Source organism: Chrysochloris asiatica, unplaced genomic scaffold (assembly GCF_000296735.1).
Source record: "Chrysochloris asiatica unplaced genomic scaffold, ChrAsi1.0 scaffold00214, whole genome shotgun sequence".
NCBI lineage: Eukaryota > Metazoa > Chordata > Mammalia > Afrosoricida > Chrysochloridae > Chrysochloris > Chrysochloris asiatica.
Genome location: NW_006408732.1, coordinates 5,152,089 through 5,165,536, shown reverse-complemented (window position 1 = coordinate 5,165,536; position 13,448 = coordinate 5,152,089). Strand labels below are relative to the sequence as shown.

General features: G+C 38.3%; 1 protein-coding gene across 1 annotated transcript; it reads left to right on the top strand.

Annotated features, from left to right (window-relative positions):
- The first annotated feature begins 3,374 nt into the window (after nt 1-3,374).
- Nucleotides 3,375-11,844, top strand: LOC102811310 (c-X-C motif chemokine 13-like). Its single transcript, XM_006872903.1, has 4 exons — nt 3,375-3,438; nt 5,077-5,209; nt 8,075-8,155; nt 11,823-11,844. The coding sequence occupies exons 1-4, from the start codon at nt 3,375-3,377 to the stop codon at nt 11,842-11,844; spliced, it is 300 nt and encodes a 99-aa protein (XP_006872965.1).
- Nucleotides 11,845-13,448: the final 1,604 nt, after the last annotated feature.

Sequence of the window (13,448 nt, the reverse complement as noted above, 5' to 3'; positions counted from 1 at the left end):
AATGAGACGATATACGATAGAATGAATGTAAAACAAATGTTCTCCCATGTAAACTATCACATAATTCACAATAAAACATTTAAGAAAAAAAAGTTATTCTGTACTGTTATTGCTATGTGTCCTCAAGTCAGTTCTAACTGATAGGGAACCCGTATAGGGTGTCCGAGGCTGTAAATCTTTGCAGGAACAGAAAGTCTTATCTTTCTTTTGCAGAGCAATTGGTGGGTTTGAATCACCAACTTTGTGGTTCACAGTCCAGTGCTTGTCCTACAGAGTCATTCTGCTCTCTTATTCTGAATGTTGTTGTAGTTGTTAAGTGCTGTTGAGTCAGTTCCAACTCATAGCAACCCTGTGTTGGGTTTCCGAGGTTTTAAATCTTTGCAAGAGCAGAAAGCTTCATCTTTCTCCCATGGAGAGGCTGTGCCGACTTTGTCGTTCACAGTCCAGTACTTATTGTATGGAGTTACCGCTCTCTCTTTATTCTGAATGTTTTTGCTGTTGTTAAGTGCCATTGAGTCAGTTCTGACCAATAGTGACCCTGTATAGGATTTCCAAGAAGTGGCTAGTTGAGTTTGAACCACCGACCTTGTAGTTCAAATCTCCTTTGCAGTCCAGCCCATTAACCCACAGCTCCATATTCCAACCGCCATACCAGCATCTGCTTTCTGGAGAAGCCAAGTGACAAACCAGACCTTTAAATGTTTGGAGTGTGAAATCCTAGCATGGCACTATAGGATAACATTGGACTGCTTACCACAAGGTCAGCAGTTCAAACCTACCAGTCACTCCTCAGTAACCTATACAGGGGTCACTATGAGTCGCATCCAACTCAATGGCACTTGACAGCAAAGACAAAGGATTGAATTAGGACAAAGTGATTGAAGTATTAAGGAAGAAGCTTCACATAGGCATAGAATAAATGTTCTAATAGCTGTTGTTGTTGTTATGTGCTGTGAGGTCTAATAACTGCAGCTGCCCAAATATGGAAAGGGCTGTGGCGCTGTAGGCTAATGCATCAGACTGCAAAGTCATTTGAACTGCAAGGTTGATGGTTCAAGCTCACCAGCTGCTCCTTGGAAACCCTATACAGGGTCACTATGAGTTGGAACCGACTGGACAGCACTTAACAACAATAACAACAAGGCCTGAGTACCCTAGACCAGATCAGTCATTGTCTGTCTTTTGTTTGTCTATTTGTTTTAATCACAGAGTACGTACACAGCAAGTGAGTTAAGGTTGTATGTTCATTTTTGCCAAGGACAATTTAGCAGATCAAATCCAAACTGCACATAATGCTTAAGCTAAACAGCCATATCTGGAATTGTAACTGAACTTTGAACATCTGATGACACTCTTATCACTCCCTCCATTTCCATTTGTATATTGAGCTCAGTAGCTTGCACATGGTAGCTAGAAAGGCTCTCTTTCTCAAAGCTGTGGTCTTTCTACCATCAAGACACAGGTACACCAACAAGAGACACACAATGCCCCCTTCCAGAATTTCCATCATGGTCAAATTACACACATATTTTTTTTTTTTTTAAAGTTTTATTGTGAATTGAGTGAAAGTTTACAGGGCAGATCATCAGTTTTACAGTCAACAAATTATATATTGTGTTTCATTACAATGATTATAATCCCCTCCATGTCTATCAGTTAACAGTATTTTTGTCAATTCATTTCAGCCCCCCCCCCTTTTTTTTTAAAGAAACACTCAGGCATATATAATAATTTACGCCACTCAAAGGGCACATTCTGCAAGTCAGCCTCATCAGCCCCTCTATTCCCATGAATCTAGAGTCCTCAGCTGCTCCCTCTCTCTATGTCCCCATCTCTGCCTCCATCTCTAGTGTCGCTGCTTCTTCTTGCATTCCACTTATGCTCTTCTCCCTTGATGATCCTAGGAACCTCTGTTTCTGGACTGTAAGATTAACTACTCCCCTGTTTTTGTTACAAAACTTCTGCCTTTACAATTGTGACAGTCACAATTAGTCATGATAACAATCACTCACTATTAAATCATAAGAATCTTATCCCCGTCTCTTTTTACCAGACCCATCTAGACAAGATGAAAACTATTCGGTGAGCACTCTATCTTCCACCTCACACTCTTAAACTAAACTCCCTTTTGAAAATTTGTAACCTAAGCACTTAGTGCTTTATTATCCCATCATTTTAGGTAGCCAATGTCTAAGTTGCCCATCCCTATCTACCCTGTGTACAGAGGGGGTAGCATTGATACTTGATGGGAAGATTTCTTCCCTCTCTGTTGGTATTTTGAGCTACTACATCAATGAGTTTAGGTCAAATTAATCAAACTGTAGCAATTTATCCTTGTTTCCTTTATCATTTTTTTTTTTAAATCTTCCTCTAGTCAAGTTCTGATTATCAAGCCATCGAGGCTAGGTCAAATGGCTACTATCTGCATGTTTGGGTGTTCTTGTGTGTCTGCCCTCACTTACAAGTAATCATATTTTTCACATGCTAAAGTAAGAAGTGGGAAAGTTTGGTAGAAAACACAGTAATCTAATACACATAAGGGAGCATGGGGGCTCCACAGGTTAGCACTGGACTGCGAATCACAAGGTCCACAGTTCCAGCCCTCCAACGGCTCTGCAAGAGAAAGATGAAACTTTCTGCTTCCCCAAAGATTTAAAGTCTCCAAAACTCTTTACAGGGTAGCTATATGATTCTGAGCTGACCCAATCGCACTTAACAGCAACAACAATCCACATAAGAATCTATAAATAAGGAGTTATTAATTAGATCTGCAAATGTTTAATGAACTTTTACCAAAGACTAGACACTGTAGGATAAGCACTGGACTGTAAACTGCAAGGTCCACAGTTTAAAGCCACCAATTGCTTCTTGGAAACCGTACACCGGGAGAACCAACTGGACAGTACACAACACCAACAATAAAACTGCAGGGAGCTTGGGTAGAGCTTGATGCAGTCCCTAATTTCATTCAAACACCGTTGAGATAGTCTGCTGACCCTTCAAGAAAGAAGAAATAGAAGCCAAAATCACTCCTAGTGATTCTACAGTGTCTTGGCGCCTCCAAACTGATACCGTTTCTCTCTCTCCCCAACTCCAACTTCCTGCAGCATCCCTGGCATTTATAGTCTACAGATTCAAGAAATCTTTTATAATACTAATAGTGCTTTGTAGCAAATTCATAGTTTGTAAGAGGCAGTCCAAAAAACAGCAAGCTCAGCAATATTTGGGGGCTTTTACAAATGATGATACTGCTGACCTACTGGAGACAAAGGCAGTGGGAGGGCCCTTATTGATGTAAATAAATAGGACTCTCTAGGGCTAAGAACCCACACTTTGATCCTAGAGCTGAAGTCTGAACTCCACCTCCAGGCAAAATGAAATTCACTTCCACATCTCTGCTTCTGCTGGTGCTGGCCATTAACATGCCTTCAATCCAGGGTAAGAACTGATTTACCTTTTCATTGTCCTTTGAACAGAAATGGTCTTCAGCCATTTCTTTATACATATACATTTTTTTCAATTACAAAAAAATGGGAGTGGGGAAAGAATATGACTAAAGTGGTAAAAAGTTCTCAGCTAATCCTAGATTTCTAAAAGTAAAGTGCTTTTTAGAAGTAAGGGAATTTAACTCTTAGAAGCCAGAAGCATTCATGTTGTTAAGATACCTATTTGTGGAAGGAAGAGATGCTGAAAATCCAATGTTCATATACTTATCATTGGTTTGTATATCCCTGGCCTTTTTTAGATTGAGCTCCTTTTATACCTAATTCTTTACATATCTCTTTTGACCAAACTTTTTTGGGGTTTAAGGGTTATTGACCTCAACTGGTCTGCTGCCTGGAATGTTCTCAACATAATTCCATATGATCAGCTTTGACGTAAACCATTGTAAGTGTGCCAGGGATACAAATTTACATGCATTCTTCAGAGAAAAAGACCTTCCAGAATAGATGAAAAGGCTATCCTTTGTGTAAGAAGATAAGTATCTTTTTGAAGTCGTAAGTTTTTATAAGAATTGTACGCATATACAGAATGAAATGTTCCACTCATGTTTGAGAGAACAAATTTGTTTTTAAAGTGCAGGATCATTTTGTTCAAGTTTCATTTTGATTCACATGTTATTTTTATTCTTTAAAACCCTAGTTTCTTTCTCCCTTCTTGAAGCTTTTCCATCACTCCTGGAAAAGGAAGCTGTTAGTTAAATCCTCTGTTCCAGCGTGCAGCTTAGATTTTAGGTTCAATATAACCTCCCATAGTATTTTGTCTTCTTGTTTCCTTCACTAAATTGTAAACACCTTGAAAGTTATATCCTTTATTTGTAAATATATGTCAGGCACAAAGTAGACACCGGGGATAAAGAGGTTTCAATACATGCTAAATAAACTTGGTGCTCATTAAAATGTCAGAGATGGGTTATTTATGTAGGTTTCTAGTATTAGTGGCTTTTATTGTTGAATGGAAATAGTTTTGAATTTTTTGTTGTTGTTATTGGTTTTTGTTGGATCACACTCCACAATTGTGCTGGAGAATCAACTTATTAAACAAAATCAATAAAGGGTCTTTTGTGACATTTCCCCAAATAGAAAGACAGAAAAGTATGGTAACAAGGAGAATGCTGTTTCATCCTGTTATTGCTCCCTGGACTCTAACCAGTTTGTATTCTTGGTTTTTATGTTGCGTGCAAGCGAAGGTCGGTTTATTTTATTTTGCATTAATTATAACTCAGTTGTAAGTCACCACAGTGGCAATCTTTAAACTTTGTTTATCGATAGCCCTTTGAATTATCAATATAAATGCTGCCACAACTTCAATAGACACTTTGTTTTTAAGAAGCTAATTTTATGTTTAAGATTTTGATAGAAAAAAAGCTCAAAAACAATCAAGCCAAGACAAGCAGAAATGCACACTAAGCTAAAAGCATATGGTGAGCGTAAGGACTTTATCTTTCTTAATTTTTAAGCTAATTTAAACTTTAAATTTGAAAATCTTCAAATGCAAAATATGAAAGAGTAGTTAATTAAGTTCTAGTTATGAATTATCTAACAAAAGGACTAAAGTAAGTGATTCTGTTTACAGGTTTTCTGGAGGCCAATTACACGCACTTTAAGTGTAAGTGCATCCAAGAGACCTCAGCGTTTGTCCCCCTGCAGCAAATTCAGCAGCTGCAAATCTTCCCTGCTGGCAGTGGTTGCCCAAATGTAGAAATCGTGTAAGTTGCAAGAAAAAAAAACACAAACACACACACACACACAGGTGGGGGTGAAATGGGGGCTTGAGGGAATTTCAAAAAGTTCATGAAACAATGGAATTGCTTCCACCAATTTTTTGGAAGAAATAACTAGAAAGAGGAGGAGAGAGAGAACCCTGGTAGCTTTAGCACTGTAGAGTACCTCAGTACTGCTACCTGCAAGGTCAGCACTTCAAACCCACCTGCTGCTTTGGAGGAGAAAGATGAGGCCGTCTGTTCCTGTAAAGATTTATAGTCTCAGAAGTCTGATAGAGATTTGCTGTGATTTGGAATCAACTCAGTGGCAGTGGGTTTGGTTTTGGTTATATATTCCTTTCTCCAATAAAAAATCAGACCACATGTAGTCATGCAGCATTCTTACTCAACAGTGTCAAAATGACTTGTTTTGAGTGGTGTTTAAAATGCTTAATCTAATAACAACATTGTTGCTGTTATTAGATGTGCATGCCAAGGAATCCATATCTGGCTCAAAGATAATGTTCATTGAGTACTTACTTTGCTGCAGCCGCTAAGCTAAGTGGGCCTCCTGCACTCACTTGTTTTATTCTTTCAACACCATAGGAAGGGAGAGCTATTGCTGTTGTCCTTATTCTGATACAAAAATTGAGATTTAGAGGCATCAAAGAACTGCCTGAAGTGTACCCAACCCCTATGTTTTCCTATTCCAAAGCCTCTTCTCTAACCCACCAAATTCTAATTGGTAGCAATAGCAGATACTTTGTTTACCAACAAATTAAAAAGCAAAAGCTAAGTATCCAGAACAGCAGTTGGTCTGAATAATTACTTTATGAATCTTTAGCTTTAAGCTTTACCAATTTCGACCCAATATTGGTTAGAGATTGGCATCCTGGTGTGGTGCTGTAGACGTATGCAGTAGACTGCAAGATTCAGTTTGAACTGAAAGGTTAGCAATTCAAGCTCACCAGCCATTCCTTGGAGACCCTATACAGGGTTGCTATGAGTCAGAACCAACTCAACGGCACTTCACAACAGCAATTGGTAAGAGATTAAGCTAAGAGGGCATAAGTGACTATAAGAAATGTAATAGCTATTTGCTTGAATTGAAATAGTATGGCCCTTCCTTTTTGATGCTCCTGGAGGCATATGTGGATATTTCTATTCTAGAATTTTCCACAGATCATCAAAGGAGACACTGTATGTAAAGCCCCTGGGGATCCAGTCTTTGGATTGTATTTTCTCTCTCATCAGTCTAATCACTCCCCTCTCAACCAAGAGAGATAACATACCCTATTTTATTTAACTTCAGAATATTAAAGTAAAAAATATTTCGTTTGATATGTTGTTGGTAGTTGTGTTGTTAAGAGCTGTTGAGTTGGTTCTTTGATTCAATATTGTGTATTTCTGAATTTTCACCAGACAAAGAAAAAAACCAGCAGCAGTCAGGGGTGAAAATATTGTGAATCTAGATCATGAGAAATCTGTTTTCCCATCATGATGCCAGAGATCAAACAGGAAGGTTCTGCTCAAGACCCCAACTATTCTATGACCCCTGTCTTCTATAAAATCACAAGGGTAGAGATTCAAAGCTAGATGGAAGGGCTCTCACATTTGTTATTTTATTGCTAAAAAAATGGAAAACACCAAGAAATTATGTTTTGCTCAAGGTCGTCACTCGTTAGGATTGAGTTTCCCAGTTTGATACCAGCTTCCAATGCAGGTAAAACACAACACCATGGCTAGAGATTCATACTAACTAAGGTTATGCCCAGATGGCGGTGGTTACGTGCCGTGGAGTCGGTTCTGACTCATAGCAGCCCTATATAGGGATTAAACCACCAACCTTGTGGTTAGCAGTCCAGTGCTTATCCTATAGCACCACACAGGGATTCCTGCCCATGTAGAGCAGTGGCTAAAAGTGTTAGTTCTGGAGTCAAATAACATTTATTTGAATCCTGGTCTAGTATAAATTAAATGTTATGCAATCTTAGGCAAATTATTTAAACTAGCTAAGCTTCAAATTCCTCATGTGAAGGTGAGGAAATACTACTTCTTTTAGCATAAGGTTTTTATGAAATCAATCTATAAAATGGCCCACATTACCTGCTCAGCATAGTCCCTGGTACATAATAAGTACATGATAAATATTAACTTTAATCACTGGTGTGACTTTTGCTATTAATTTCTTACAGTAATGAAAGCCCTACTAGCTGGTGGTTCAACAAAATGTAGATGTCGCCCAGAGTCATTAGCCCTGGATCCTCTCCCGCATTCAACTTTTTTTTTTTTTCCCCAAATACAAGGTTCTCAAGAAAGTGTTTTCTGTAACCTGTTTTGTTTCCTAAACTCAATGAACCAACAGATGTTTTTTAGATATCTTGATGTAACTTTAGTAGGGAATCAACCTTGGACTCAAGCTACCTGGTCTGTCTGTAACTCTAGTAAATGCTATCAACAAATAATAGCTTCTGAAATGTGAGAATTTATCAATTTTATTTTCAGATCCACCAGCTCATATATGGTGTGTATTTGTTTGTTTGTTTTTTAATTCCTTAGACCTTCCTTATGCTAAAATCATATACTCCACAATCCAAACCACCTCACTCCAACTTCACTTTACCTGAGAATAATCATTTTCCTACACAACTCTTTCCTTTAATAAGGACGCGTTAAAATGTTTGTTGTTGTTGCTGCTTTAGTACTGTTGAGTCAGTTTCACTCATAGCAACCCTCTGAAGAGCGGCTGGTAGATTTGAACTGCTGACCTTGCAGTTCAAACCAACCTTGCAGTCCAGTGTTTACCCTACGAAGTCATAGCAGGACTCTGGATTAAAATGTAGCACTGCTTTATATTTATTTTTCTCTTAGAATCTGGAAGAAGAATAGGACAACTGTATGCTTGAAATATGGCAGTAAATTTTTCCAAAGAATTCTGAAAATGTCCCGTAGGTAAGTGAAAATACCAAAGGGCTTTCAGATTTCAGGGTGTGCTGAGTGTTTCCCTTTCTTGGGCCAGTCAAAGTGGGGACTATTTTAAATGTATGAGAAGCTTCTAAGACAAAAATACCTATTCTTTATTATCATTACTTATCAGATAGGTTGGGTGTGGTTCATTCCAGCAGCTCATAAACTAAACTGGGAAACAGTGTACGCAATATTTCTTGTTTGGTTTCTCCAGGGAAAAGTCATAGTTTCTGGTAAATCTTTCTCTAAACATGATTTTCTTATTTGTTTTTGTTTCATAGACTGTCTGGTTTCTCAATTTCACCAACTCCAATGCTTAAGAAAAGGATTGCCTGATGCTAATATTCCCAATTAAGAACATCTGCACCCCCCACCCCCCTTATCCTAGATATGGATTTTAATTGTACTTGCTTGGATCTTTGTCAATAAAAAGAACTTCTCCCATGTAAATGGGCATAAGAATATACGTTTAAAAAAAAAAGCCTGCAGAAGTTGTACGGGAAACTCAAGCTTCTTTCAGAGATAACACTCTCCAAGTGCTGGCAGTTCGCGTTTCTATTCATGAGAGAGGACAGTTTCTCTAAAGACATTCATTTCATGTTAAATCATATAGGTTTCCTTTGATTATGTACTTGCTGTTTAATGCTAAATCTTCCTAGAAAATAAGAGAATAGAAATTTAAACCTCAAATCTGAACACATGGCTGGGATTGAAAAAGAAATAATACATGCTTTTCAATCATTTTGAACCCTGAGAAAAGCAGATTTTTCTATGAGAGATTAGAAAACTGCCTGGGAAACCCATGAAAGTTCAACTTGATAAAAGGCAGAGAGATCCACATAGTAAATATTCTGCCCTGAAAAACTCACCACTGAGAGGAATCGGCTTTTTTCACTTTTTAAGAGTTTCACTGTATAAGATTTATTGTCTTAGTCAGGATTATCTAGAGAAACAGCACCAGTGAATAAATAATAAATACATCCACAGATACATAAGTAGAGAAAGAGAGAGAGATTTATTTAAGGAATTGGCTCACTCATTAAGGGAGGGAGGAATGGAGAAGGAGACTGAGGAAAGAAAGGTGTGCTAACAAGTACAAAATCTTGTAGATCAGGCAACAGTCTGGAGATTCCTGTAGGCTTGTGTCTCATGATCTCGATGTAGGTCAGAAAACAGGAGGAGTGAAGAGTGAGCAAATAATGGTAAAATGTCTGTTTATGGTCTGGAGACAGAATATATTCTAGGATTCTGCTAAAGCCTTCAATTGATTCTGGTTGGTAATCTGCTTTTAAGGCCAACTGAGTCAGTCCCGCATAACAATTTCTTAGCTATTTCCAAACTGTTGTTGTTGGTAAGTGGCATGGAGTTGGTTTTGGTTTCTGAGGCTTTAAATCTTCGAGGGAGCAGAAAGCATCATGTTTTCCCCCTTAGAGTCACGGGCAGGCTCGAACCACTGACTTTGTGGTTCAGGGTCCAGTGTCCAGTGTTTATTGTATGGAGCCACTGTGGTCCTGTATCCAGAGTAGTCTAACCATATTGACAAATAAAATTAACCATTCTACACAAAGTAAAACCAGTAACACTCAAAGACATCCAAACTTAAATTCACTGAAAACCCCAGAAAAGCATTTAAAGGATGACATTCAGATTTATTAATTTATACACTTATTTGGTAAATTGTTTTTACTCACATCTGCACAGGCCTTTTTTTGTTGCTGTTGCTCACTTGTATAAAATTCTTATGAATTATCCTATTAATCTAATGCCATTTCATTAACTTGAGCAAATATTTTACTTAATTATAAGAGATTTGTACTTAACTGGGCGTTTACTTAAATCAAGACATCCTCTGGTTCATCACAATGAAAAGCAGGAGTTCTTGCTAATTTTTCTTCATATGTGCTTTGCCTTTTACAGACAATCTAAAATTAAATGAAAACGAGTAAGTGACTTGATTCCTAATAATAGCACAATGGGAAAATGTTTAACTCTGAAAAAGGCTCTTTAAGCTGACATATTAATTGTGATTTTCTCTAGACTCACAAATTCCTACTAAAATATAATTCCACTGTCTCATTATATTGAATCTTAACGTCTCCCATACTTTATTTGACAACGTTTTAAATTTGCTTCAAGCCTGTCTCCCCCACTACCCAGGTTAAGCTCATTGCTTGCCTGTTTGTGTTTTCTACTCACTCAACAACTCTGCAAGTTCTGCTCCCAGCATACTCCCCTAGTTTCTTAACTATATCTTCCTCCCTCTTTCATTTTTCTCTTTATATATATATTTTTTATCTTTATTAAATAGATGTCAAATACTAATTTTTCTGTTGTCCATAGTTGAGCACTGGTTCTATATGATAAGCACTGGACTGTGAACCACAAGGTCAGTGGTTTAAGCTCACCAGCCTCTCTTTAGGAGACAGATGAGGTTTTCAGCTCCCACAAAAATTAACTGCCTAGGAAACCCCATACAGGGTCACTATGTGTCAGAACTGACTCGACAGCACTTAACAACAACAACAATAATTGAGCACATTTCTTTATTGCAAATATACCAAAAGGAGGCATATTAAAAATATACCAAAAAGGACCGTATCAAAATCCTGCATTCTAGACTTTGACAGGGTCCATGTGGGAATTTTTAGAGATCAGAAATCATTTTATGGTTTCATTTTATTCTGGTGTTTTAGAATGTGCTAGACAAATGCTGAGGCATCTCAGATAAGAATGACTACTATTTCATATTCAAGAACTTTGGTGGCAAAGTGGCTAAGAATTTGCCTACTAACTATAAGGTTTGAGCCTATCAGTCTTTACCAGGGAGGAAGAAAACCTGGTGATCTGTCTTAGTAAAAAATACAGCTAGGAGACCATAGAGGGCAGCTCTACTCTCTTCTAGAGGGTTGCTATGAGTCAGCGACATCTCAAAAGCATATAACCATCTGTGAGGCAGGTAATGTTATCAGCCACATTTTACAGATGTAAAGTCAATGCTGAGATACAGAGTGATTAAGTAGCTTGCCCTAAGTGTTATAACTAGTAAATGGGAAGCCAAAATACAAACCCAGGCAGTTCGGCATCAGAATCCATGCTTCTAACCACTACATCATACTGACTCTATATGTGGCACATATCATTAGCTTCGTTTTACAGAAACTGAAGCAAATAGGTATGTACTTGCCTTAACATAATTCTGGAGTCCTGGTGTGACACTACAGGATAATGCACTGGATCGCAAGTTCAGTTTCAACTACTAGGTTGGAAGTTCCAATCCACCAGCTGCTCTTTGGACACCCTATATATGGGTAACTATGAGTCCAAGCCAACTCAATGGCACTTAACAACAGCAACAACATAACTACTAAGACTAGAACTTCAATCCAGGGCCATCTGACTTTGAAGTGAAACTATCCCACTATATTACCTAAGGAGTCCTAGTATGGCGCTGTGGGTTAATGCACCAGACTGCAAAGCTGTTTGAACTGCAAGGTCAGTGGTTCAAGCTCACCACTTGGAAACACTATGCAGGGTTGCTATGGGTCAGAATTGACTCGAAGGCACTTGACAACAACAACAACATATTACCTAAATACTTCTTATCCCAAAATGTATTTGTAAACTTTGTCCCTTGATATACCTTCTTTTTCAGGATTAATCAAAGTGAAGAGTGAGACAATTATAGCAAAACAAAAGCCAGGGGGAGGATAAGAGTTTCAAAATGTTCAGGCCTCCCTGGGTTGAAACGTCCAAGTATAGTCAGTCCTGGGGAATCTGGGCAGCTGAAAGGGTATCACAAAGGCAGTGAGTAAATTCAGAAAGGGAAACAAAACACAAAATCAAGGAGGGATTCTAAACTTGTGCTTTTTACCACACGTAAATACTCATTCCTCAAATATCACAGTAGATGTAGGGTGGTGGTGGTGGTGAGCCATGGAGTCCATTCCGACTCATAGTAACTGTGTATATGGTTTCCAAGCCTGTAAATCTTTACAGGAGCAGAAAGCCTCATCTTTCTCCTGAGGAACAACAAGTAGATTCAAACTTCTGACCTTTTGGTTGGCAGCCCAACTCATAACCCACTATGCTACCAGAGCTCCTTCAACTGATGGTTGTTGTTGTTAAGTACCGTTGAGTAAGTTCCGACTCATAACAACCTTGTATGGGGTTTCCAAGAGAGGCTGGTGGGTTTGACCCACCGACCTTGTAGTTAGCAGTAGGATAACTTATTGAATCAATCAATTGAATGCCTGATGAAAGGTGATATTTTGCTGAATGGGTTGGGTCTGGAAAGGGAGAATTATGAAACAGTAAGACACAATCTAGGTAATTTATAGCAACATACATATACAAATTAATTAAAACTCAAAGTAAAAATAGGATTAAAATAAAAATAGAAGATAACACTGAGCCAAACAGGCTGTTCAATTTTTGGGACCTGAATGAAGAACTTTGAGGTCAAGCTACACAGGATGTATTAGGGGTAGAATCAAGGTAACCAAAGACAAAGTGAGTTAAGCCTCAAAGTGCTTTCCTTACAGCCATCTGACCAGCCCAAGAAGGAAAAAATCTGCCTATCCAAGAATTCAACCAAAAGAAGGGACTCAGGCCCAGCTTCAACTTGGAAGTGGCCAGTCCAACTGAATGAGTTTTGTTCTAAGCTTTTTTCATTTTCTATCAGCTTCTATATAGCAATTCTTCCCGCTCCCTGAGGCATGTCAATTTACTACTCCCAGAGTTCCCTTGTTCTGTGGGGAAATGTGGTAATAATTTTGAAAAGAGTTAAACTGCTGGTCTATGAAACACTTGTTAGAATTAATAAAGAGGAGCCACTCCATGAAACCAGCAAGGTAAAATTTGAAAGCGAAATCACACCATTCTGTGAACTTTAGGGACAGAGGTTCTCTATGTACTGTTCCCTCAAAAGAGCACCATCCACATCACCTGAGAACTTCTTACACTACATATTCTTGGGCCCCACCTCAGACCTACTGAATCAGAAATGCAGGACTGGGGTCCAGCAATCTGTGGCAAACAAATCTTCTAGGTGATTATGATACTGCTACAGACTGAAAAACACTGTTCTAGAAAGGGCTTCTTTCTCAACTCTACATAGTCCATTACAATCATCTAGACATACATTCATATACATCCTAAATGCATATCTAGATGACTATATGAAGTACTTATAGTGAATAGCTATATTATTTTAATGGACTGTGAATACATATTGATGAGTCTTGAAAAATGTGTAGTCAAGATAACCAAGATAAAGAAC

What these genes read in the sequence shown, in the direction of transcription:
- LOC102811310 (XM_006872903.1), top strand. Translation starts at nt 3,375, where the DNA reads ATGAAATTCACTTCCACATCTCTGCTTCTGCTGGTGCTGGCCATTAAC. An exon ending in TAACATGCCTTCAATCCAGG is followed by an intron (nt 3,439 to 5,076) that starts GTAAGAACTGAT and finishes TTCTGTTTACAG; the next exon opens with GTTTTCTGGAGGCCAATTAC. An exon ending in TGCCCAAATGTAGAAATCGT is followed by an intron (nt 5,210 to 8,074) that starts GTAAGTTGCAAG and finishes TTTTTCTCTTAG; the next exon opens with AATCTGGAAGAAGAATAGGA.